At 36.5% G+C, this 26,477-nt stretch overlaps 1 protein-coding gene and 1 non-coding gene across 6 annotated transcripts in view; one reads left to right on the top strand and one right to left on the bottom strand.

Moving 5' to 3' along the window:
- The window catches only part of USP15 (ubiquitin specific peptidase 15), a 150,138-nt gene that overhangs the window by 68,058 nt on the left and 55,603 nt on the right, over positions 1-26,477 (top strand). For 3 of the 5 annotated variants that reach the window (XM_033221431.1, XM_033221432.1, XM_033221429.1), the window contains one exon: positions 21,322-21,408. The exons of 1 other annotated variant lie outside the window; for it this stretch is intronic. In XM_033221431.1, the coding sequence (XP_033077322.1) occupies positions 21,322-21,408 (87 nt within the window). Of the gene's footprint in view, positions 1-7,024; positions 8,563-21,321; positions 21,409-26,477 lie in introns of those variants that run through there. One more of the 5 variants, XM_033221435.1, reaches the window with a different exon arrangement.
- LOC117091180 lies at positions 5,952-6,054 on the bottom strand. Its single transcript, XR_004440297.1, has one exon. It is a non-coding gene; the product is annotated as a U6 spliceosomal RNA (small nuclear RNA).

The raw sequence follows: 26,477 nt of genomic DNA, 5'->3' as shown, positions 1-26,477 counted from the left end.
GTATTTCATTGAGAAATTTTTAGCACAATTTAAATAACAGTGGGAGATAAGAAAGAAGAAATAAAGTTCACTATTTGTATATGGTATAGTCATTTGTATAAATTCCAAAACAGTCAGCAAACTACTAGAACTGAGAAAATTTAGCAAGGTTGTCTAATATAAGATTAATTTATAAAAAGCAGTTGTTTTTTCTATACCGAGAGATCAGCAGTCTTTTTAAAATGTTTTCAGCTTTGTGGGCCATGTGGTCTCTGTCATAACTGTAACTGCTGATGTAGTATGAAAGCAGCCTTAGACATCATGTCAAGACATGGCAATGCCTGTGTTCCAATAAAACTTTATTTGTAAGTAGATGGCAAGCTTGGATTTGGCCTGTGAGCCATAGATTTCTAACCCTTGCCATTTGTCATGAGAAACCCACTTAGAAAATAGTCTAACAAAAATTAACTTAATTAAAAATGTATAAAACCTTCATGGGAAAAAAAATATGTTTATTAGAAAATAAAAGATTGTCATGTAATATATGGCTTAACCTAGTAATGCCTGTTTTCTCTAAAGCACATCAGTGTCTCCTGTTCAAAATTCTTTTTTTTTTTTTTTTTTTTTTTAAGAAACTTGACAAACTCATTTTAAAGTTAGTATAGACCAATACAAGTCCAGGATTAGCTGAATCAGTTTTGACAGAAAAGAAGAAGGAAGGAGCACTAGACCTACAAGTTAATTGAGAGTTACTGTAAAATTATACTAATAACAACAACATAATGCTAGCAAAAGAAAGGCAAATAGATTGGTATAAACGAGTAATCTCAGACAGATTCATGTATATTTGACAACTTGGTATATGATGTGGCACAATTAGGTCGTGAGGTTGCTTAAAGCAGATGATTACTTAGATTTAATAGGAGCACTGGCTATTTGGAAAAAAAGAAAGCTAGAGCCCTACCTTCTACTTTATATGCAAAGGCTAACTCTAGAAGGATTAAAGACCTAAATAAGAAATATAACACTTTAAAGGGAATAGTAGGCTGAGCATAGTGGCTCATGCCTGTAATCCCAGCACTTTGAGCGGTCAGGAGTTCAAGACCAGCCTAGCCAACATGGTGAAACCCTGCCTCTACTAAAATTACAAAAATTAGCTGGTATGGTGGTGGACACCTATAGTCCCAGCTAGTCAGGAGACTGAGGCAGGAGAATTTCTTGAACCCGGGAGGCAGAAGTTTCAGTGAGCCAAGATCGTGCCACTGCACTCCAGCCTGGATGACAGAGTGATACTCTTTCTGAAAATAAATATATAAATAAAAGTGAATAGTAGCAATTTTGGAAAATAGTTACATCATAGGGATCATAGAACATAATGTTCAAATTTAGTGGATCTGATTACATCTGAATTAAGGATTTCTGTTAAAAGAACTATACACAGAGTTAAAAGTCAGATGTCAGCTTTGGAACTTTTAAAACCAAAAGGGAATAATACCTGTAATACATTAAGAACTCCTATAAGTTAACAGAAACAAAGAAAAATAGCTTCTAAAAAATAGATAAAAGATACTAACAATTTAAATAAAGAGTAGCCAAGTGCTGAGAGGTAGATGAGAAGATAGACAAATTCACTAGTAATCAGAAAAAAAATGAATGTAAATGAGATACAATTTTTCACCCATCAGAATGACAAATATTTAAAAGTTTGCTGATGCTAATTGTTGGGTATGGTGTAGACATCTGTGTACTTACGATGCCAGTGTAAACTGATATTGTCATTCTGTAAGTCAGTCAATAGTTAATTAAATCAGAAGTGTTTAATCCCTCTGACCCAGCACTCAGGGGAATTTTTAAACAGATCTGTGAGGAGACAATCTTTGTAGCTGCATAGTTTGTGGTAGTGGGGATTTGGAGATAACCTAGCTAAATATCCATCACTGGTAAATAGAGCAGATAAGAAAAATGAGATGGTAGTAACAATGGTGAGATCTTTAAAACTAGATGAAACTTTAAAACATACAGTTGAGAGAAAGAAGCAATGAGATTCATAAATATTTAAGAACATAGAAAAATCACAGTAGAAGGAAATCGGAGTAGAGATAATAGTAGGAAAAAAGGAAACAAGTTTGAGGAAGTATCATTTGCTAAAGTTATTTATATTATATTTCTATAGTTGAAGTAAGGGTACAGACTCTATTTTCTGGATGAATGCTGGCTTAAAAAAAAAAATGGGGCTGGGCACGGTGGCTAATGCCTATAATCCTAGCACTTTGGAGGCTGAGACAGGTGGATCATTTGAGGTCGGGAGTTCAAAACCAGCCTGACCAACATGGTGAAACGCCGTCTCTACTAAAAATACAAAAATTAGGCATGGTGGCAGACACCTGTAATCCCAACTGTTCGGGAGGCTGAGGCAGGAGAATTGCTTGAACCCAGGAGGCAGAGGTTGCAGTGAGCCGAGATCGCACCACTACACTCCAGCCTGTTCATTGAAAAGCACATTGTAGGCTGAACAAAGTGGCTCACACCTGTAATCCTAGCATTTTGGGAGGACAGAGGAGGGTCACTTGAGTCCAGGAGTCCAAGATGATTCTGTGCCACATAACAAGACCCTGTCTCTACAAAAAGATACAAAAAATTAGCCAGGTATGGTGGCATGCACCTGTAGTCTCAGCTACTCCAGAAGCTGGAGTGGGAAGATTGCATGAGCCCAGGAGTTCAAGGCTGCAAAGAGCTATGATCACATCACTCACTGCACTCCAGCATGTGTGACAGAGGAAGACCCTGTCTCCTAAAAGGAAAAAACAAAAACAGAAAAGCATGTTTTAAGCACATTATGTTAGCTTAGGCAAATTTAACTCTAGCTCAAGGCATGTAATTTTATGTCCTTAGGAAGGACTTTAAGATATTAAGATATAGAGCAGTTTATACTCCTCAAAATTGTCCCATATTTGCCAGAAGACAACCCCTGGCCTTCAAGATGGCATGAAAATGCTGGTTCTATATATATCACTAACCTGGAATTTTTCCATCGTGTTGCATAGCACATAACCAGTTCCTAGCTAGGGTGTCAAATACCAAAGAAAAATAATTAAAGCTGTAATATGGTGATAGAAAGAAGAATCACTGGTAGAATTTATTAAAACAGTTTCCTGGGCCCCATCCTCAGAATTTCTTATTTGTTATATCTGGGCATGACTCATTTCTAATAAGCTTGCAAGTGACACCAATGCTGTTGGTCTAAGGATGACACTCAGAAATTTTGTAGGTAATGTTTATGGACATTTACTGTGTGAACAACATAGTGGCATCCAGGTTCCCACCCCAGACCAGCAAAATATAAATCTTTATACTTAGCCAAGGAATTTGCATTTTAAGTACTTCTTGTGAACAAGGAAATATAAGAATACTACCACAAGTAGGCACATGTGAAACCACATGTTAGTATTTTGTCTGTTCCATACTGCTGAAAATAGAGGAGCCTACTTAGTGCTCTGATGTCCTAAAATTGTATTAGCCCCATTTTGATTAGATTTGAAACTGTATCTTCAGCTGAAGCATAACTTTTTGGGCTACTTGAGAAGAAATGCTAAATAGTCAAGACTGTTGAGGGTAAAATATAATTTAATTTAAAACATGTAGTCATTTAGTTACAAAAATGATATGTGTATATGCTTTTTATCAGCACCTAAAACAACTCAAAGTCTGTATTAGAAATCTAAGAACCTACCCAAAAACTACTCACTCAAAAGTTTTCTGGTCAGGCACAGTGGCTCACGCCTATAATCCCAGCACTTTGGGAGGCCAAGGTGGGTGGATCACTTGAGGCCAGGAGTTTGAAACCAACCTGGCCAACATGGTGAAACCCCATCTCCACTAAAAATACAAAAATTAGCCAGGGGTGGTGGCAGCGTCTGCAGTCCCAGCTACTTGGGAGGCTGAGGCAGGAGAATCACTTGAACCCAAAAGGTGGAGTTTGCAGTGAGCTGAGATCGCGCCACTGCACTCCACTCTGGGTGGCAGAGCGAGACTCTGTCTCAAAGAAAAAATAAAGAAAAGAAAAAGTTTTCTCACTGAATTTTTTATTAGATATCAACATATAATTTGAATTTTTTATTTTTATATTCATGCTGCATTTTTTAACCACTGCTTATTTTATCAGGACTTGCATTTCTAATCTAGTTTTTAAGTTTGATTTCTTAAACAGCCTCTTAAAAACATGATCTTTTCTAATGATACGTTAGAAAAAGTTTCCTCCCCTAGTTTTAAAAATTCTGTTAAATTTCACCTTTTTTTTTTTTAAGGGTTTAGCATTGGGTGGATAATCTAGTTATTCTATTGCAGATGTGTAATTAGTAAAATCTTATATTTCTAAAAAATGATTTTACAGTGGAATCATTATAGAAGCCTGGGGATTCCTAGAGAGAATTTGATTTAAATTTATTGATTTTCATTAATTAGTCAAAAAGTATTGTCAAAAGACGTGTGCTTAAGTATTTGTTGAAAAAAATTAAGAGTCATTGGTAATCTTGAAGAGGTGATTTTTCTTGGACTAGAAAACATCCAAAGAAAAATTTACCATCATCCAGAATAGGATATGAGTGGCAGAAAAAAAAATCAAATGGAAAACCATGCTAATAGCTCTTACTCATACACTGTGCCTCTGCCATTTGTGGTGTTCTGATTAAGGGAATTCCAAATTGATGACTGAAACTCTATAAACTTAATCTCATGACACAATAGTATTTTCACAGCACTGTCTTCCTGAGTGCTCTGCTTGGAGAGAGGAAGAACTTTATAAATAAAACCATTGCATACTACTCTTTTGGTTGAGACAGATAGTAAGCACCTAGGTGATTCTGCAATATTCTGTTTTTGTTTTTTTACACCATCCTAAACGTCTTTAGAAATTTTTAGAGAGTACTTAATCCCTGTTTGCATTTATAACTGCAAAGCAGTTCAATGGATTTGGAAATGATGCATAGACTCATTTGGTTAAAACTTATTAAAATACATGTTGACTCTAGCCATTCTTTATTCCTTGTCATTCGGCCAGTTCATACATTTCAGTAACACCAGTCTTCAATCTGAAATGCAATCTGTGAACCATAAATCTAGAGTAATATTCCAAAATCTATACTTTGTTGTTGTTGTTTTAAACAGGGCCTCACTCTCATTACGCAGGCTGGAGTGCAGTGGAGCAGTCACAGCTCACTGTAGCCTCGAATTCGCAGGCTCAGATGATCTTCCCACCTCAGCCTCCCAAGTAGCTGGGACTACAGGCACACCACCACACCTGGCTAATTTGGGGGGTTTTTTGGTTTTTTGTTTGTTTGCTTGTTTTGTTTTGTTTTTGTAAAGATGGGGTTTCACCATGTTGCCCAGGCTAGTCTCAAACTCCTGGGTTCAAGCAGTCTGCCTACCTCAGTCTCCCAAAGTCCTGGGATTACAGGCATGAGCCACCGTGCCCAGCTGTTATCTTTTTAAAAGACATTTTGAATCCTTAAATTTCCTTTTATGCCTTATTTTATGTTGTTATCATTCTCATTAAGAAACAGACATAGAGTGGTGTTTTCTGAGACTTTAAAGTTTGAGGTAATGGAATAGCCAAACAAAAATGCTTAGATTACAATTAAAGAAGGGGAGCTGCAGTATGGAGTACTGAGAACTGCAGGTATGGAGTCATATTCCTAAAAATGGGAATATATGCATATATAAATTAACCAAAAATGTAGAGAACAACATACCAAAACCTTAAAGAGCATCCTGAAATAATGAAGAAGGACAGTTGGCATCAAATAGAATAATCATGAAGGCTCAGGAAAACTTGTGCTGATCAAAACAAAAAGTCCCTGATTTTTTAGGGATACATACTGTTGTGTTTTCAGGTGAAATTATGGGTGTCTAGAATTTGCTTTAAACTACTCCAGCTAAAGAGGGGGTCGGAGGGAAGATGAAGGATTATAGAAAAAATAAGAGTGGTAGAATGTTAATTTTTGAATATCATCCTTTTGTAGTGGCCATACTAATCTTCTCTGTATCCTTCCACTCTTGGTGTATGTCCTGGTAAAGCACACACTAGAATGTTATTTTTGAAGCTGAGTTTCTGATATTAGGTACATGAGGGTTAATGTATGTTTCAAAATTTCTGTAATAAAGTTTAAATAAAAATGGGTTGCAAGTTTGGTGCTTAGATTCATAATGGCTGAAAAACTTATTGTAATTTCATTTATTTAAAATGGAACGTTTTATGTTATCAAATATTATATGTAAAAGTAAGCAGTCAAAATAAGGAAAAATAGAGCTATGAAAAACAATTTATATGTAATGTAAATCTACTTAAACTCTCTTTTGTGTATCTTTAAGCACCTAACATCCTACCTGGCATATAGGAAGCACACAGCAAATGCTGTTGAACTGAACTAATATGTATCTTACAACAGTAAAAATGTTTAATTTTTTAGGAGATTTAGAATGTTCTTTTTCTTTCAGAGCTTGTCTTAGGATTGATTATCAGAAATGGAGAGTGTAATGTTGGTCTTGTTTTTGTTACTAAGATAATTTTTGTTTTATGGTGTTAGATTGTATGAAGTTAGGTTGTTTTACAGTGTTGGGTTTGAAAATATAAAAATCTTTACATAACTGTTTTGCTGTGTCAGCATTCAGACTTCTCTGTATTTTGGTTGCTTAACATGGTATTAGATTTCCATGAGTGTTAAATGTTTAGTTGACTTACTAAAAGCAAGTTGTGTTTTTCTATCGAAGTAAGAGACTCAACTTAGTCTTGAATTGCATGTTTTCAGTTGAAACATATTGGGCATAGAGAAATTCAGATACTACAAACATTCATTTGTCAGGAGTAAGGCTGAATTTTCTCTCTTCATGAAACCACTTCAGCTAAATGGAAGTCATTCCTTTTTCTGTCTGAAGGCACGATATATTATACCTAGCCCAAACTGGCCAAAATTAGTTTAATTCTAGGTAAGTGGTTTGATGTCTAGTTAATTTATGATATTCTTAGCATTTTTTTCTCTCCTTTTTCTAGAGAGCCACTAGAGCAGAGTTGCTAGTGAACAGTTTAATTTCCACATACGTCACAGAAAGAGAGCTAAAGGGCTCTGGTTATCATCCACAGACTGACCAGTCAACCCCTAAATAACCTGATACTAACTCCACAAATGTTAGCTAGATTGGACCATGTGTAATCTGAGTCAGAAGTCGGAATCAGAAGAGATAAATGATGCGTTATCACTCATCAGGAATGTCTGTAACAGTATTGTAAAATTGTTATACTTTACCTTTACTTGTTGACCACATCCATCCTTATCTCTCTGATCACCTTGCTGTTTAAGGACAGTCCCTGTACTCTACCTATAGTATTTATCTCGATGCTTCCTGGTCCTTACTTTTTCTTTTATTATCTCCTTTCTCCTACATATTTAAATGCCTAGCATAGTGCCATACATATGGTAAACACTAGTTCATTGTTTTTATTTCTTTCCTAATGTCATCTTCCCCCTCAGCCTATGAACATAAGCACATCTTCATCTTTAAAACCAAAAACCATATGCTTCCTCCATATACCATCTTTTAGCTTTTTTTTCTTTGACAGCCACCTACATTTAAAAGTCTATACTTAATGTTGCTTGCCACCCATTCAGGATTTAACAAAGTTCTTATTTGTTTTTCCTTTTAACCTAGTTTATTTGACCTGTCTTTAGTATTTCTTTTTGATAACCATCTCCTAAAGAAATTCTCTGAATTTGAATACATGGTACAACCTTTTATTCCAAGGACTTTGCCTCTCTGACCAGTCCTTTGTCTAGCTCAGTTCCTCTTTGGGGTTGCCACATTTGGTTTTGCAAATTGTGCACAGCTCTAGGGGGCATCGTTCACATCATGTGTAGTCTATGTGACAGGCCCTCCCTGGCACGGTGCAGTGCAGCTTCACTAACTGTTTGCAGCAGCTCTGCTCAGACCTTAAATGCATTGACATTCCCTAAATTTCTGTCGGAAGACCTCTTTTGTCATACTGTAGTAGGTGTTCAAAATTAGGTGATTCTGTGCTAATCCTCTCCCCCAGTTCAAACTGACACAAAATATGCCATTCTCTATTTCTAGACTAGACCACTTTTCTGAATTCCAGATTTTTCATAAATTTCATGTAGGACTCACCACCTCAGATTAAACCAAATCTTTTTACCCCTCTTTCTCCCATCCCCTCAACCTAAACTGTATCCATTTCCTGTGTTGCCTGTTTCAAGTACCATCTAAGAGCCATCCTGAGTTCCTCCTCCAGCCTTTCTTCTCTCGTCTAGTTAGTCAGCAAGTCTTGCACATTCTACCTCCCCACCTGAAGTTTTCAAACACTTTGATCTTGGTACCCCTTTTACATTCTTGAAAATTATTAAAGACTCAAAGAACTTCTGTTATATGGGTTATATCTATTAATGTTTGTCATATTTGAAATAGAAATAAGATTTTGAGGTATTTTAAAGTAATAGTACAAAACCGTTGTATTTTGACATGAATAACATTTTTATGAAAATAACGATATTCCAAAACAATAAAATTACCAAAAAGCGTTGCATTGTTTTTTATTTTTGCAAATTTCTTTACTGTCTGACTGAATAGAGGACAGCTAAATTCTTGTATATTTTTCTGCATTTAATTTATTGTAATACAATGTTTGGGTTGAAGTACGTGAAGCAAATTCAGCCTCACACAGATACATAGTTGAAAAGGAGTGTTTTCAGATCATTAATACCACATCAAAACTTGACCAGTGGTGGTTTAAGTCTTAAAGTTTAATGATAGAATCTGAAACCATATCAGTGAACCGTTTGTAATATTAAAATCTTTCAAATGTAAATTTCATACATTTTGGTCATTTGAAAAATATTGATTCACTGAGTTATGCAGATCTTCCAAATGTTGACACATTTTATTCTACAGTTTTTTTCAAATCACATTTTTTAAAACATCACCTGTCTTATGAGAAAAACCTAAGTATTGGGAAGCTGTCAACTTCGTGGTGTCAGAGTCAAGTTTTCCAAGATTCTAATTCTTGCTCGAAAGCCCATATTTTATCATTGGCAGCAAATACATTGTTTTCCTTAAAGACACAGCCTTCCTTCATTCATTTTTGAGAAAACCTCTTCTTGATAGCCATATTAGTCCATTTTCATGCCGCTGATAAAGACATATAGGAGACTGGGCAATTTACAAAAGGAAGAAGTTTATTGGATTTACAGTTCTACATGACTAGCGAGGCCTCACGATCATGGTGGAAGGCAAGAAGGAGCAAGTCATGTTTCAGAGGGAGCTTGTGCAGAGAAACTCCTGGTTTTTGTGTGTGTGTGTGTGTGTGTGTGTCTTTTTTTGATTTTATTTTAAGTTCTGGGATACATGTGCAGAATGTGCAGGTTTATTACATGGCTGTGCATGTGCCATGATAGTTTGTCGCACCTGTCAACCCGTCATCTAGGTTTTAAGCCCCACATGCATGAAGAATTTGTCCTAATGCTCTCCCTCCCCTTTCCCCCCACCCGCTGACAGGCCCCGGTGTGTTGTTCCCCTCCTTGTGTCTGTGTGTTCTCATTGTTCACCTCCCACTTACGAGTGAGAATATGTGGTGGTTGATTTTCTGTTCCTGTGTTTGCTGAGAATGATGGCTTCCAGCTTCATCCATGTCCCTGCAAAGGATGTGAATTTGTTCTTTTTTATGGCTGCATAGTATTCCATGGTGTATATGTGCCACATTTTCTTTATCCAGTCTATCATTGATGGACATTTGGGTTGGTTCCAGGTCTTTGCTATTGTAAATAGTGCTGCAATAAACACATGTGCATGTGTTTTTATAGTAGAATGGTTTATAATCCTTTACCTAGTAATGGGAGTGCTGGGTCAAATGGTATTTCTGGTTCTAGATCCTTGAGGAATCGCCACACTGTCTTCTGCAATGGTTGAACTAATTTATGCTCCCACCAGTAGTGTAAAAGCATTCCTGTTTCTCCACATCTTCTCCAGCATCTGTTGTTTTCTGACTTTTTAATAATCGCCATTCTGACTGGCGTGAGATGGTATCTCATTGTGGTGGGATTTGCATTTCTCTAATGACCAGTGATAAAGAGCTTTTTTTCACGTTTGTTGGCTGCATAAATGTCTTCTTTTGAGAAGTGTCTGTTCATATCCTTCGCCCACTTTTTGATGGGGTTGTTTGTTTTTTTTTCTTGTAAATTTGTTTAAGTTCCTTGTAGACTCTGGATAATAGCCCTTTATCAGCTGGATAGATTGCAAAAATTTTCTTCCATTCTATAGGTTGCCTGTTCACACTGATGATAGTTTCTTTTCCTTTGCAGAAGCTCTTTAGTTTGATTAGCTCCCATTTGTCAATTTTGGCTTTTGTTGCGATTGCTTTTGGTGTTTTAGTCATGAAGTCATTTCCCGTGACTCTGTCCTGAATGGTATTGCCTAGATTTTCTTCTAGGGTTTTTATGGTTTTTATGGTTTTGGGTTTTACATTTAAGTCTTTAATCTTTCTTGAGTTAATTTTTTGTAAGGTATTAGGAAGGGGTCCAGTTTCTGTTTTCTGCATGTGGCTAGCCATTTTTCGCAGCACCGTTTATTAAACAGGGAATCATTTCCCCATTGTTTGTGTTTGTCAGGTTTGTGAAAGACCATATGATCTTTTATTGATTTGCATGTGTTGAAACAGCTTTGCATCCCAGGATGTGTGGAGTTATTTCTGGGGCCTCTGTTCTGTTGCATTGGTCTACATATCTTTTTTGGTACTAGTACCAGGCTGTTTTGGTTATGTAGCCTTGTAGTATAGTTTGAAGTCAGGTAGCATGATGCCTCCAGCTTTCTTCTTTTGCTTAGGATTTTCTAGGCTATACTAGCCCGTTTTTGGTTCCATATGAAATTTAAAGTAGTTTTTTCTAATTCTGTGAAGAATGTCAGTGGTAGCTCAATGGGAATAGCATTGAATCTATAAATTACTTTGGGCAGTGTGGCCATTTTCACAGTATTGATTCTTCCTATCCATGAGCATGGAATGTTTTTCCATTTGTTTGTGTCCTATCTTACTTCCTTGAGCAGTGGTTTGTAGTTCTCCTTGAAGAAGTCCTTCACGTCCCTTGTAAGTTGTATTCCTAGGTATTTTATTCTCTTTGTAGCAGTTGTGAATGGGAGTTCACTCATGATTTGACTCTCTGCTTGTCTATTTTTGGTGTATAGGAATCCTTGTGATTTTTGCATGTTGATTTTCTATCCTGAGACTTTGCTGAAGTTGTTTATCAGCTTAAGGAGATTTTGGGCTTAGACGATGGGCTTTTCTAAATATACAATCATGTCATCTGCAAACAGAGACCATTTGACTTCCTCTCTTCCTATTTTAATACTCTTTATTTCTTTCTCTTGCCTGGTTGTCCTGGCCAGAACTTCCAATACTTCGTTGAATAGGAGTGGTGAGAGATGGCATCCTTGTATTGTGCCGGTTTTCAAAGGGAATGCTTCCAGCCTTTGCCCATTCAATATGATACTGGCTATGGGTCTGTCATAAATAGCTGTTATTTTTTTGAGAGATGTTTCATCAATAACTAGTTTATTGAGAGTTTTTAACATGAATGGATGTTGAATTTTATTGAAAGCCTTTTCTGCATCTATTGCGATATTCATGTGGTTTTTGTCATTGGTTTCTGTTTATGTGATTGATTACTTTTATTGATTTGCATATGTTGAACCAGCTTTTCTTCCCTGGGATGAAGCCCACTTGATCATGGTGGATAAGCTTTTTGATGTGCTGCTGGATTCGGTTGACCAACATTTTATTAAGGATTTTTGCATCAATGTTCATCAGGGATATTGGCCTGAAATTTTCTTTTTTTGTTGTATCTCTGCCAGGTTTTGGTATCAGGATGATGCTGGCCCCATAAAATGAGTTAGAGAGGAGTCCCTCTTTTTCAATTGTTTGGAATATTTTCAGAAGGAATGGTACCAGCTCCTATTTGTACCTCTGGTAGAATTCGGCTGTGAATCCGTCTGGCCCTGGGCCTTTGTGGTTGGTAGGCTATTAATTACTGCCTCAATTTCAGAACTTGTTATTGGTCTATTCAGGGATTTGACTTCTTCCTGGTTTAGTCTTGGGAGGGTGTATGTGTCCAAGAATTTATCCGTTTCTTCTAGATTTTCTAGTTTATTTGCATAGAGGTGTTTATAGTACTCTCTGATGGTAGTTTTTTATTTCTGTGGGATCAGTGGTGATATCCCCTTTATCATTTTTGTTGTGTCTATTTGATTCTTCTCTCTTTTCTTCATTAGTCTAGCTAGCAGTCTGTCTATTTTGTTATTTTTTCCCAAAAAACCAGCTCCTGGATTCATTTATTTTTTTTTTTTTTGAAGGGTTCTTCCTTTCTCTATCTCTTTCAGTTCTGCTGTGATCTTAGTTATTTCTTGTCTTCTGCTAGCTTTTGAATTTGTTTGCTCTTCCTTCTTTAGTTCTTTTAATTGTGATATTAGGGTTTCAATTTCAGATCTTTCCAGCTTTCAGATATGGGCATTTAGTGCTATAAATTTCCCCCTACACACTGCTTTAGCCATGTCCCAAAGATTCTGGTACATTGTCTCTTTGTTCTCATTGGTTTCAAAGGACTTCTTTATTTCTGCCTTCATTTCATTATTTATCCAGGAGTCCTTCAGGAGCAGGGTCTTCAATTTCCATGTAGTTGTGCCGTTTTGGGTGAGTTTCTTAATCCTGAGTTCTTACTTGATTGCACTGTGGTCTGAGAGACTGTTAGGATTTCTATTCTTTTGCATTTGCTGAGGAGTGTTTTACTTCCATTTATGTGGTCGATTTTAGAATAAGTGCCATGCGGCGCTGAGAAGAATGTATATTCTGTTGATTGTGGTGAAGAGTTTGTGGATGTCTGTGAGGTCCACTTGATCCAGAGCTGAATTCAAGTTCTGAATATCCTTGTTAATTGTCTATCTCATTGATCTGTCTAGTATTGACAGTAGGGTGTTAGAGACTCCCACTATTACTGCATGGGAGTCTGAGTCTCTTTCTAGGTCTCTAAGAACTTGTTTTATGAATCTGGGTGCTCCTATATTGGGTCCACATATATTTAGGATAGTTAGCACTTCTTGTGGCATTGATCCCTTTACCATTATGTAATGCCCTTCTTTGTCTTTTTTGATCTTTGTTGATTTTATGTGTGTTTTATCAGAGACTAGTATTTCAACTCCTGCTCCCCCCCCGCCCCCCGCTTTCCATTTGCTTGGTAAATACTCCTCCAACCCTTTATTTTGAGCCTGTGTGTGTCTTTGCACATGAGATGGGTCTCCTGAATATAGCACACCAATGGGTCTTGACTCTTCATCCAATTTGCCAGTCTGTGTCTTTTAATTGGAGCATTTAGCCCATTTATATTTAAGGCTAAATATTGTTATGTGTGAATTTGATCTGGTCGTCATGATGCTAGCTGGATATTTTGCACATTAGTTGATGCAGTTTCTTCATAGTGTCGTTGGTCATTATATTTTGGTGTGTTTTTGCAGTAGCTGGTACCAGTTTTTCCCTTCTATATTTAGTGCTTCCTTCAGGAGTTCTTGTAAGGGCTGCCTGGTGGTGACAAAATCCCTCCGCATTTGCTTGTTTGGAAAGGATTTTATTTCTCCTTTGCTTATGAAGCTTTGTTTGCCTGGATATGAAATTCTGGGTTGAAAATTCCTTTCTTTAAGAATGTTGAATATTGGCCCCTACTCTTTTCTGGCCTGTAGGGTTTCTGCAGAGTCTGCTGTTAGTCTGATGGGCTTCCCTTTGTAGGTGACCTGACCTTTCTTTCTGGCTGCCCTTAACATTTTTTCCTTCATTTCAACCTTGGAGAATCTGAAGATTATGTGTCTTGGGACTGATCTTCTCATGAAGTATCTTGGTGGTCTCTGTATTTCCTGATTTGGAATGTTGGCCTGTCTTACTAGGTTGGGGAAGTTCTCCCGAGAGTTCACTTCTCTGTGAATGTGTTTTCCAACTCAGTTCCATTCTCCCCATCACTTTCAGGTACACTAATCAATTATAGGTTTGGTCTTTTCACATAGTCCCATATTTCTTGGAGGCTTTGTTCATTCCTTTTCATTCTTTTTTCTCTAATCTTGTCTTCATGCCTTATTTCAGCAAGGTGATCTTCAATCTGTGATATCCTTTCTTCTGCTTGATCGAGTCAGCTATTGATACTTGTGTATGCTTCACTAATTTCTCATGCTGTGTTTTTCAGTTCCATCTGGCCATTTATGTTCCTCGCTAAACTGGTTATTGTAGTTAGCAGTTCCTGTAACCTTTTATCAAGGTTCTTAGCTTCCTTGCATTGGGTTAGAATATGCTACTTTAGCTCAGAGTAGTTTATTACAGACCTTTTGAAACCTACTGCTGTTAATTCATCGGTGTCAGTCTTCATCCAGTTTTGTGCCCTTGCTGGAGAGAAGTTGCGATCATTTGGAGGAGAAGCAGCTTTCTGATTTTTGGGATTTTCAGCATTTTTGTACTAGTTTGTCCTCATCTTCGTGGATTTGTCTACCTTTGGTCTTTGAGGCTGATGACCTTTGGATGGGGTTTTTGTTGGGGTATCTTTTTGTTGATGTTGTTGTTGTTGCTTTCTGTTTGTTTGTTTTTCTTCTAACAGTCAGGCCCCTCTTCTGCAGGTCTGCTGCAGTTTGCTGGAGGTTCACTCCAGACCTTGTTCGCCTGGGTATCACCAGTGAAGGCTGCAGAACAGCAAAGATTGCTGCCTACTCCTTCCTCTGGAAGCTTCGTCCCAGAGGGGCACCGGCCTGATGCCAGCCGGAGCTCTCCTGTATGAGGTGTCTGTCGACCCCTGCTGGGAGGTCTCTCCCAGGCAGGAGGCACGGGGTCAGGGACCCACTTGAGGAGGCAGCCTGTCCCTTAGCAGAGCTGGTGCACTGTGCTGGGAGAATCCCCCTTGTCAGGATCAGCTGCTCTCTTCAGAGCCAGCAGCCAGGAAAGATTAAGTCCACTGAAGCTACACCCACAGCCATCCCTCCCCCAGTTTGTCTGTCCCAGGGAGATGAGAGTTTTATCTGTAAACCCCTGGCTGGGGCTGCTGCATTATCTTCAGAGATGCCCTGCCCAGTGAGGAGGAATGTAGAGAAGCAGTCTAGCCACAGCCACTTTGCCACACTGTGGTGAATCCTGCCCAGTCAAAACCACCTAGTCTCCTTAGCACTGCGGGGGGGAAACCACCTACTAAAGCCTCAGTAATGGCGGATGCCCCTCCCCCAAACAAGCTCGATCATCCCAAGTCAATTCCAGACTGTTGTGCTGGCAGTGAGAATTTCAAGTCAGTGGTTCTTAGCTTTCTGGGCTCGGTGGGTGGGACCCACTGAGCGAGCCCACTTGGCTCCCTGGCTTCAGCCCCCTTTCCAGGGGAGTGAATGGTTCTGTCTCGCTGGCATTCCAGGCACCACTGTGGTTATGAAAAAAACTCCTACAGCTAGCTCATTGCATTCCCAAACAGCCACTCAGTTTTATGCTTGAAACCCAGGGCCCTGGTGGTGTAGGCACACAAGTCCTAATCTGCAGATTGCAAAAACCATGGGAAAAGCATAGTACTTGGGCCAGGTAGCACAGTCCCTCATGGCTTCCCTTGGCTGGAGGAGGGAGGCCCCCCAGCTCCTTGTACTTCCCGGGTGAAGCAACGCCCCACCCTGCTTCTGCTCACTCTCTGCAGGTTGTACCCACTACCTAACCAGTTCCAGTGAGATGGATACCTCAGCTGGAAATGCAGAAATCACCTGCCTTCTCCATTGATCTCCCTCAGAACCTCAGAACAGAGCTGTTGCTATTCGGCCATCTTGGCCCCTCCCTGAAACCCATGTTTAAAACTATCAGATCTCATGAGACCCATTCACTATCATGAGAACAGCATGGAAAAGACCCACCCCCGTGATTCAGTCATCTCCCACCAGGCCTATCCTGCAACACATGGGAATTACAGGAGCTACAAGATGAGATTTGGGTGGGGACATAGAGCCAAACCACATCATTCTGCCCCTGGTGTCTCCCAAATCTCATCTCACATTTCAAAACCAGTCATGCCTTCCCAACAGTCCCCCAGAGTCTCAACTCATTTCATCATTAATTCAGAAGTACACAGTCGAGTGTCTCATTCAAGACAAGGCAAGTCCCTTCCATTTATGAGCCTGTAAAATCAAAAACACGTTAGTTAGTTACTTCCTAGATACAAGGAGGATACAGGCATTGGGGTCAACACAGCCATTCCAAATGGGAGAAATTGGCCAAAACAAAGGGGCTATAGGCCCAATGCAAGTCCGAAATCCAGCAGGGCAGTCAAATCTTAGAGCTCCAAAATGATCTCCTTTGACTCCATGTCTCGCATCCGAGTCATGCTGGTGCAAGAGGTGGGCTCCCACAGCCTTCTGCAGCTCTTTCCCTGTGGCTTTGCAGGGTATAACCCCACTGCTGGCTGTTTTCACGGGCTGGCATTGTCTACAGCTTTTCCAGGTGCACAGTGCAAGCTCTCAGTAGATCTGTACCATTCTGGGGTCTGGAGGACAGTGGCCCTTTTCTCACAGCTCCAGTAGGTGGTGCCCTAATAGGGACTCTGTGTGGGGCTCCAAACCCATATTTCCCTTCCTCACTGCCCTAGCAGAGATTATCCATGAGGACCCCGCCCCTACAGCAAACTTCTGCCTGGGCATACAAGCATTTCCATACCTCCTCCAAAATCAAGGCGGAGGTTCCCAAACCTCAATTCTTGACTTCTGTGAACCCACAGGCCCAGCACCACGTGGAAGCTGCCAAGGCTTGGGGCTTCCACACTCTGAAACAACAGCCTGAGCTGTACCTTGGCCCCTTTTAGCCATGGCCGGAGCAGCTGGAACACAGGGTACTAAGTCCCTAGGCTGCACAGAGCAGGGTGGCCCTGGGCCTAGCCCATAAAACCATCTTTCCTTTTAGGCCTCCAGGCCTGTGATGGGAGGGGCCGCTGTGAAGACCTCTGACATGCCCTGGAGACATTCCCCCGCCCCCCCCCCCCCCCCCCCCGTTGTCTTGGGAATTAACATTTGGCTGCTCTGTACTTTTGCCAGCTTGAATTTCTCCTCAGAAAATGGGATTTTCATTTCTATTGTCAGACTGCAAATTCTCCAACCTTTTATGCTCTGTTCCCATTTTACAACTGAATGCCTTTAACAGCACCCAAGTCACCTCCTGAATGATTTGCTGCATAGATTTCTTCTGCCAAATTCCCTAAATCATCTCTCCCAAGTTCAAAGTTCCACAAATCTCTAGGACCAGGGCAAACTGCCACCAGTCTCTTTGCTGAAACATAACAAGACACTAAGCATTTTGGTCAAAGCCATTCAACAAGTCTCTAGAAAGTTTTAAACTTTCCCACATCTTCCTATCTCCTGAGTCCTCCAAGTCTCCAGGAAGTTCCAAACTTTCCCACATTTTCCTGTCTTCTTCTGAGTCCTCCAAACTGTTCCAACATCTGCCTATTACTCAGTTCCAAAGTTGCTTACACATTTTCTGGGAACTTTGGTACCCAGTTCCAAAGTTGCTTACACATGGCTGTGTTGACCCAATGCCTATATCCTCCTTGTATCTAGGAAGTAACTAACTTGTTTTTGATTTTACAGGCTCATAGGTGGAAGGGATTTGCCTTAGAAAACATTTTTTTCTAAGGTTTTATAATGTATAAAACTTTCAACAACGCCGCACTCTACCGTACCAGTTTACTCTTTTAGTCTGTTTTCACACTGCTGATAAAGACATACCTGAGACTGGGCAATTTACAAAAGAAAGAGGTTCATTGGACTTACAGTTCCACGTGTCTGGGGTTGGGGGGCCTCACAATCATGGCAGAAGGCAAGGAGGAGCAAGTCATGTCTTACATGGATGGTGGCAGGCAAAGAAAGAGACTTTGTGCAGGGAAACTCCCATTTTTAAGACCCATCAAATCTTGTGAGACTCATTCACTGTCACAAGAACAGCATGGAAAAGACCCGCCCCCTCCCATGATTCAGTCATTTCCTACCAGGCCCTTCCCACAACACCTGGGGATTATGAAAGCTACAAGATGAGATTTGGGTGGGGACACAGAACCAAGCCATATCAATAGCCAAGTCCAAATAACCACACACAGTCGTTTCCTAATGTAAAATAAAAAAAGTGGTGCCCTGAAAACAATGACTGGTTCCACTTGTGGTTCATGCAGTTCAAATAACTACACAAGCTTTTCCTCAGAATGACAGCCATGATACTTCAGTTTGTAGCAGATACACTTTATGCAAACTTCCCAGTTTGTCAGATAATATCAAAAAGAAGTGTAAGTAAGGGTTAAGATTTAATAAAATCAGTAATTTTTTTTTCAATATGGATATTCTCAAGTGAAACTTTTTTACTGTGATGTGGTGAAATATAGATTAGTGCTACTCCTTTGATTCATGCTAAAGTTTCAGCAGTTTTATCCACCATTACTTTTGCACTATCAGTGCCAATATCCACTCAGTGAAAGAGGTCAAATAACATTTAAATGACACTTTGATATTTATTATGAAAATAGTTTTGACCTCACCAATGGACACCTTAAAAAGGGTCTTGGTGACCCCCAGGATCCATGGACTATACTTTGAGAACTGCTTCCTAAACATCCAAGATACGTTGCCCTTGCCTACTCTACTTTCTTAACTCCACCCCTTATTAATTCTTACCTTTGTTTTTATAATTCCTTAACTGGTCTCACAATCTTCAGTCTTTTTCTCTTCCTTAAAGGTTCCTAGATTACAAATCTGATTTTGTTGATACCCTATTAAAAGTCTTTCCACATGCTCCAGCACAATTGGATAAAATCCAGATTTCTTCATAGAACATAAAAGCCCTTTTATTGTCATACCTACCTTAGTAACCTCTGTTCCTGTCAGTACTTCCTAGTCTTTAAGCCAAGCTGAATTTACTGGTAAATCCCTGAACACATCATGGTTTCTACATGATTTCTACATGCTATTCTTCCTACCTGTAATACTTTTTTACTTCCCACCTATCCCTCTAATTGTACGTCATTTTTAAATCACCTCATGTCACTACCCACAAAATTGTACATTAGAATTTGTTGTCGTACTTATATTGTATTATTGTATTATAGTCATTTTGCTTATATGTCATTTTTTCCTGTTAGATTGTGAGCTGTTTGAGGTCAGGAACTGTGTCTTTCTTTGTATTCCCAGTACTTATCAAGGATGAGGCATATAGTAATCATTTAATAAATGTTTGAGTGTTTGAATGAATTCCATAAAAATTGCAAATACAAATTAATTCCATGATATTTCATTTTCTTTTCCTTCTAATATAGTTCTTAGAGTTGCTAATGAATAATAAAAAAGGCCATAGATGAGAAGAAAAAGAAAAAAGTATATATATGTGTATGTGTGTGTATATATATGTGAAGTGTATACAGTGTATATATATTATATATAACATATATATGTCTCAGCCACTTTATTCCATGGAGCAATGGATCTTTATTTCCATAATTTTTACTATAAGATTCAGGGTAACATTCGATTTATATATGTTTTTTAAAAGTTGTAATGAATTATATTTTTAAAAATTAGCCTCCTTAATTTATTATAACTCAGTCTCTAATCAATTTAGATGTTTTTTCCTAATTTAGAATTCTTAATGTAGAGGCAGAAATACCAGGATATTTCAATTTTTTATTAATATTTTAAAACTACTATCTGGGAATATTAGGATCATTAAAATTATTTTTTAAATGTGTTCTACACATTGTTTTATAATAAACCTTGGTTGATTGTATTTTGTTTTTGAGTTTAGTACAGTAAAATAAAATCTTGTTAAAGGGACTTCCATCAGAAGGGTACCTAACTAGAAATTCCACGTAACAGGATCCAGTAATATATAGCATTTGTCAGCTAAAAGAACCTCATTCAAAAGAAAACATGTTTTTCTAAGATTTTATAATGTATAAAACTTTAAAAGTTAAAGTAGGCCTAGTGCAGCCCTATAATCACACCTGTAGTCCAGTGCTTTGGGAGGCTGAGGCAGGAGGATCACTTGAGGCCAGGAGTTTGAGACTAGCCTGGGCAACCTGGTGAGATCTCTGTCTCGGCAAAAAAAAATTGTTTTTAAATTAGCTGGGTATGTGGCACACGCCTATAGTTCCAGTTTCTCAGTAGGCTGAGATGGAGAAGCTCTTGAGCCTGGGAGGTCAAGGCTATCGTGAGCTGTGATTGTGTCACTGCACCCCAGGCTGGGCAACAGAGCGAAACCTTGTCTCTAAAAAAATAATAAAAGTGAAATTGAAAATGTAAATTTTTTTGTATCTAAAAAATTTTATTGCCCACCATTTGTTCTGCATAATGCATTGTAAATATATATATTTAGATAAATCCAAATCACTTAAAAGCAAATTTTCTAGATTATGCTTTTCTGCTTATTGACCATTTCATTGTTCATTAGCATAATATTTAAAAGTGAATCATTTGGGGCCTCACTAATTTCGAGTTTACAATGACTGAGTCACTGGACTGAAACCTAGCTTTTTATAGCCCCTTGCCTAGCTGTTGCCTAGTAAATTAAAATAATATGTTTACAAAATTACAAGGAAAAGTAAAACTTCTGGTGACCTTTAAGTACTTAGATTGTTGCCGTATTATAGATTTGTTGATTATAAGTCATGCCTTTACTGCATATTTGTTGATTAAAAACCAATAGTAATTGCAGTTTCTTCAAAAAGATTCTGAATTAATAAGGTATGTATACTGTAGTCAGATTTATGCTTTTTCCCTTTGGCCAAATATAGCATATTGGGATTATGCTTGGAATTATTTTATCTATTTTGTCCCTGTTGCCTTAATTTTTAAAAATTGGTAATGTTCTCTGATCTCTGTGTCAATGTTGTGCATAATTAGAATGCCATGGTGTACCAGTGAGAAACAGTAGAATAGTTTAATTCCATTGACTAATGGAAATTGATCGTAAAATGTTAAAAATGGTTACCTAAACTCGGAAATGGGTATATGTAGTTAGTAGATTTATAGAAATAATAGCAAGTCGCATATTTAATTTGATACATTTTATTTGAAAATAGTTCCCTTTTGTACTTTTATGTTTTTATAAGGAAAAATACATTCAAAATTGAAAACCAAAGGATAATAGTGATTTTGCTCATAAATCTACTTTTCAGCATTCATTTACTACAAACATTGTCATCTGTTCTTTTATTTCATAATTTAAAAATTCTTCATTTTTTTATCTAATTTAACATTTTCATATTTTTAAAGGTCCCCAGGTGCATCCAATTTTTCAACTTTACCAAAGATCTCTCCTTCATCTCTATCAAATAATTATAACAACATGAACAACAGAAAGTAAGCACTGAATCTTAAAAACTCTTTGTTTAATTGATCACCCTATTATGGTTGCAAAAATCTCTTGTATCTAAATTTTAGGATAAAAGTCTTAATGCATTAAAATTGATTTTCTTTTAAATTACTGGTTAGTTCTTCCAGGAGTAACTTAACAAAAAAGAAAGCAATTAAATTACTTCTTGATTTAATACATACATTGAAAGAAAGAAAACACTTAAAGAATTTTATATACTAAATACTAATCATTAAAATATATTTAGAAGTTTGTTAGAACACAATTTTTTAGGAAGAATTTAAATTCAGATGTCATTTTAGAACTGGATATGTAATCACATATAGTAAAGTATTTTTAAAAAGTGTCTATCAGTGATTCTCAAGTGGAAAGCACACATAAATTTTTGTTTATGAAAAAGGCAATCATTTTTTCTTGAGAAGTTCAGAAAAACAATTGCCTTACCCCTTGCCAAATAAAATTTAGAATCATGGAATTTATAAAAATTTTGTTGAAGTGTGTGTTATATTGCTATAAGGAAAACAATTGAAAGTCAAGGTTACATGGGCTTCACTCTGAGCGTATTATCTTGTATTGACTCTGAGTGTATTACCTTGAACGTTGATTTTTTTTTGTTGAAAAGGGTCGAAAGAAAACCTTTATTATTTGTAATTAGCCCAAATTATGGGAAGAATATTCATCTAGAGATGATTATCCTCCTTTTATGTATTTATTTTTTTTGGTATGTATAGTGCTATTTATGGATTAGAGTGAAAGTATTTAGATATTTGCACTAAAATATTAGTATTAGATATTTATCTAATACTTATACTAATTATGTTAGTATATACTTATACTAATTGTAAAATATTAGTATTTAGATATTTTTGCAGTTTCTAAATGGCATCTGATTATCTTAGTGAGTAAATTCTAAAAGACTAAAGCTATTTGTGAAATAATCTTTAAAATTAAAACACCAATAATTACATTTATATGTTTAATTAATTTTCCCTCAAAACTTATCTTTTGGGGGAGGATGACAAAAATGATTCTAACATACATCTGGATTATAAGTAGATGACAGAACTAAAATAATTTTGGAAAAGAATAATAAGGATTAGTCTTAAACTAAATATCACAATGTATTACAAAGGTAACAAAAATTCAAACAACGTAGTACTGACCCAAAAATACACCTCCATATCAATGGAATCTAGCTCAGAAACAAGTCTTTCTATAAAAAGAATTTAATGTGATCAGGAGGCATTGTAGACTAATAGGAATGGGCAGATTATCCAGGAAATATTGTTGAGAAAATTGGCTCACATCTTAGAATTTCTCTCTGAAATTTTAAATCCAAGCATATTAAAAAAGGACAAATAAATGGAAAAAAGTACTTGTTACAAATGATAAAGGATTTATATTCTAAATATATCAAGCTCATAAAAATTAGAAATTTTCTAAGACAGTCTTAGAAACATTGGGCAGTAAAAGTAAAGGAATTAAATAAGGAATAAACTTTTTTTTTTGAGGTAGGGTCTCACTCTGTCACCCAGGTTAAAGTACAGTGTCACAGTCACAGCTCCCTGCACCCTTGACCTCCCAGGCTCAAGTGATCCTCCCACCTTAGCCTCTTGAGTAGCTTGGATTACGGCACACGCCACTACTCCCCACTAATTTTTTTTATTTTTATTTTCATAGAGACAGTTCCACTATGTTGCCCATGCTGGTTTCGAACTGCTGGGCTCAAGAAATCCTCCTGCCTCAGCCTCCCAAGTGCTGAGATTGCAGGCATGAGCCACCTCACCCAGCTGGGATAAATATTTTAAATTTTCACATTCACTACTGATTAGAGATATGTAAATTAAAACCATGAAAAACCCCATTTGCTTTCCCTTACCTCAGTCACATTGGGAAAAATTAAACAATGACATGTATTTTTATAATGATTCTGAGTGCTTGGAGTATTAGAATAATTTTTTCTAGCAAAACAGTTTACCAATATGAATCAATAACGTTTGAAACGTTCACATTCTTATTTCAGTAATTCATAAAAAGATATGTACACTATATGTAATAATATTACATCATAGTGTAATACTAAAATACTGAAGACATTGAATATTCAGAATTACACTGCAGTGTCTTCTCTTCTATTTAAAAATGTATGTGCACAGGCCAAAAAAAAAAGAGTGAAAATAACGCCTCGTAGTTTGGTTTGTATTTCGTAAATGAGAGCTTTAAGTAAACTTCATGCTAGATAAAATATTACTTATGATTTACTCATTGCAGATGGCTCTCATATTTACTATAAAAGAATTTATTTACAGGTATTTACAGTCATTCTTTGGAGATATTTTTAACATTGTATATAGACTATATTGAATGTAAACTGTATTTTGACTAGTATTACCATATTGGTATGTGTGGTCTGGTATGTTTCTGGTTTTGTTCTGTTTGCATCCTTAGTAAATACTTGACAGTATAAGCTAATCTAAAAACCTCTGACTGCAGAAACTATTGAGAGAAATTAGAGTCTTAAGTTTCAATGATTCTATCATACGACTACATTATATTTTTAGCTATTTATATTTTTTTAATTCAAACACTGAAATAGCCCTGTCATATTATGGAATTTTAGTAGCAAATGGTCACTGAGGTACCATGAAGCTGTGACCATTTTGAGCTTGAAAGTACATTTTTATGTATGGATTTTCTTTCTTAGTAAGGAACAGAACTTAAGCATTTGTAAAATGGAAAGTTTTGTTTTTTAACCTTAAAAAACTTGAATTCCATATTTAAACAACTGTTTTACATACAATTTACTTCTTGAATTTCTTCAGCTTGTGGAAAGACTTCAGATAGAAATAGCATAGTTTCTTTAAAAGTAGGTGAAATAGTAATGACCTTTTTGCATTATGTTTTTGAAACTTCATGTATGTGGAAATAGTCTACAAAGTATAAATAATATATTAAAATCAATAGTTGTCCACAAACTTATATGAAATTTATTTATAAATTCAAGATTTAACCCTACACTGGTACGTTTCTAAGATACAAAATTTTCATTTCCAGAAATAAGAATATTGTTATAAAATAATTCCAAGTAATAAAGTATACTTGGAATTATTTCATTTAAGTTTAATAAGTTTTTATTAAAACTTGTATTATGAAAAATCCATTACTATAATATAGTTTGTTTACTTTGTGTCATAATTTTACCTGTTAGTCCCATGTGTATTTGGTTTTGCCTCAGTTATAATTAAAGTACATTTTTAAGTATCTGTCAGCTTGTCTTTCTGGTAATAGTTCTATAACCTGTATTTTTCTGCCCTGCTTTCTTTGCTTTGATATATTACTAACACTGCCTTTAAAAAAATATTGTTAATGTGTTTATTGTCTTAATTTGACATTCCAAATGCAGAGCACATTTCTATTTTTCTGTTAATTTATTTATATCTTTTTTATTTGAAATGAAAATGATTCCCTGTATGAGATTGAGCCATGAACAGGAACTGTGAATTTTGGAAACTACCAGAGCTAACCATCTGGCTCTTGATAAATTTGTTAGCTAAAAGCATCATTTCATTAACTGCACAATGGGCATAATTATAGTTATGAGGATTAAATTATATATTTATAAAGTCAGGTGTTAGTACTAGCTTAAAAGTCAATCTGAAATTTTTTATAGAAAGGTAAGGTTCAATTTTACAAAAAAAGTGTATTTTTAGTGTGTTTTTATTGAAGGATGGATATAATACAGAATTAACCTAATATAGTATTAAAATTCCCATTACTATTACTGTAAATTTATTTTTGCAAAGTAGCATAGCCTTAAAAGATGATGACTAGCTTAAGATCTTTAGGAAGTAATTACTAGACATAGTCATGAAAGATACTAGGGCCCAGATTTTCATAAATTTTTTGAATTACATAAACTGCTAGTTTTGATATTTTCCATGACAAACCTTAATATTTCATTTAAAGCACACATAACATGTGGATTATAAGTAACCAATCAAGATAATATTGAAGTATCTTAAATTCATTGATTTTCATTATCATTTTGAGCATCTAGACTATCTCAACCTTTGAGCGAAGTTGTAGATATTATTTAGGGATTTAGATTTTCTTAAAAAACAAAACCAAAAAACTGCTTTGCAAATAAGTTTTTTATTCATTTCTCAGTAAATAGGAATTTCTGTCCCATCAAATTCCATCATGTTGCTGCAAAGAAGAATAGAACTTCCAGCATCTCTTTGTGTTACATGTGGGGAGAGACAAGATATCTGAATATATACTTATGGAATGAGCATGTAAATGTGCTTTTAGTCTTTTCACGTGTGTGTGTATAGGCGTGAGCATGCATTTGGGCATACTTTCCTGTGTGCTCTAGCTGCTTAAATTTTACTATAATTTTACAGTCAGAAGTTTTTTCTTCTCTGTAACGTGTAGAATGTGTAGAAAATGCAAGCCTTGCATTTTTTTAAAATAATATACAGAAGATCTTCATTTTTAGCACTACTTAACACTAATAAAAGAAAAACAGGATTTTTTTTTTTGTACTTCAGCTTTTTGTTGTGTGTACCCAAAGTTAGATTCAATAATCCAATTATGAGTGGAAATACTTAAAAGTGCTGATAGGCACTGTGTACTTTATTAGTTACTAAGAATATAAAATAAAAAGTGAATCATAGGCTAATGATTTGCCAAGAAAAGATGCATGAGTTATATTTTTTGTGTTTTGTTTCAGTTTAAGACAAGTAAATATCTATAAGTCTAGCAATTCTGAATTTGAATTGATCAATGTTTTATTTCTTTGATGCCTGCTGTTTTTATCTCAGGGTGGATTGTTTTTTCAGAGTTGAGGAGTTGACCTTTTTTGTTTCCAGGAGAAGGGAGTGTTTTTTAAAAAATACAGAAACATTAGTAGGCTAACATTGTATGTGTAATTTGAGGTTGGTTTGGTTTTGTGTGTTTTACCTGTCTGGGGTGTGTGTGTGTGTGTGTGTGTGTGTTTTGCTAAAGACTGTTAGAACAGGTAGTAGTATAGTTCACATAAACTCTTATAATGACA

Source organism: Trachypithecus francoisi, unplaced genomic scaffold (assembly GCF_009764315.1).
Source record: "Trachypithecus francoisi isolate TF-2019V2 unplaced genomic scaffold, Tfra_2.0 Lachesis_group11, whole genome shotgun sequence".
NCBI classification, from domain to species: domain Eukaryota; kingdom Metazoa; phylum Chordata; class Mammalia; order Primates; family Cercopithecidae; genus Trachypithecus; species Trachypithecus francoisi.
Note: the sequence above shows the minus strand (reverse complement) of the source record. Positions and strands in the feature narration are given on the sequence as shown.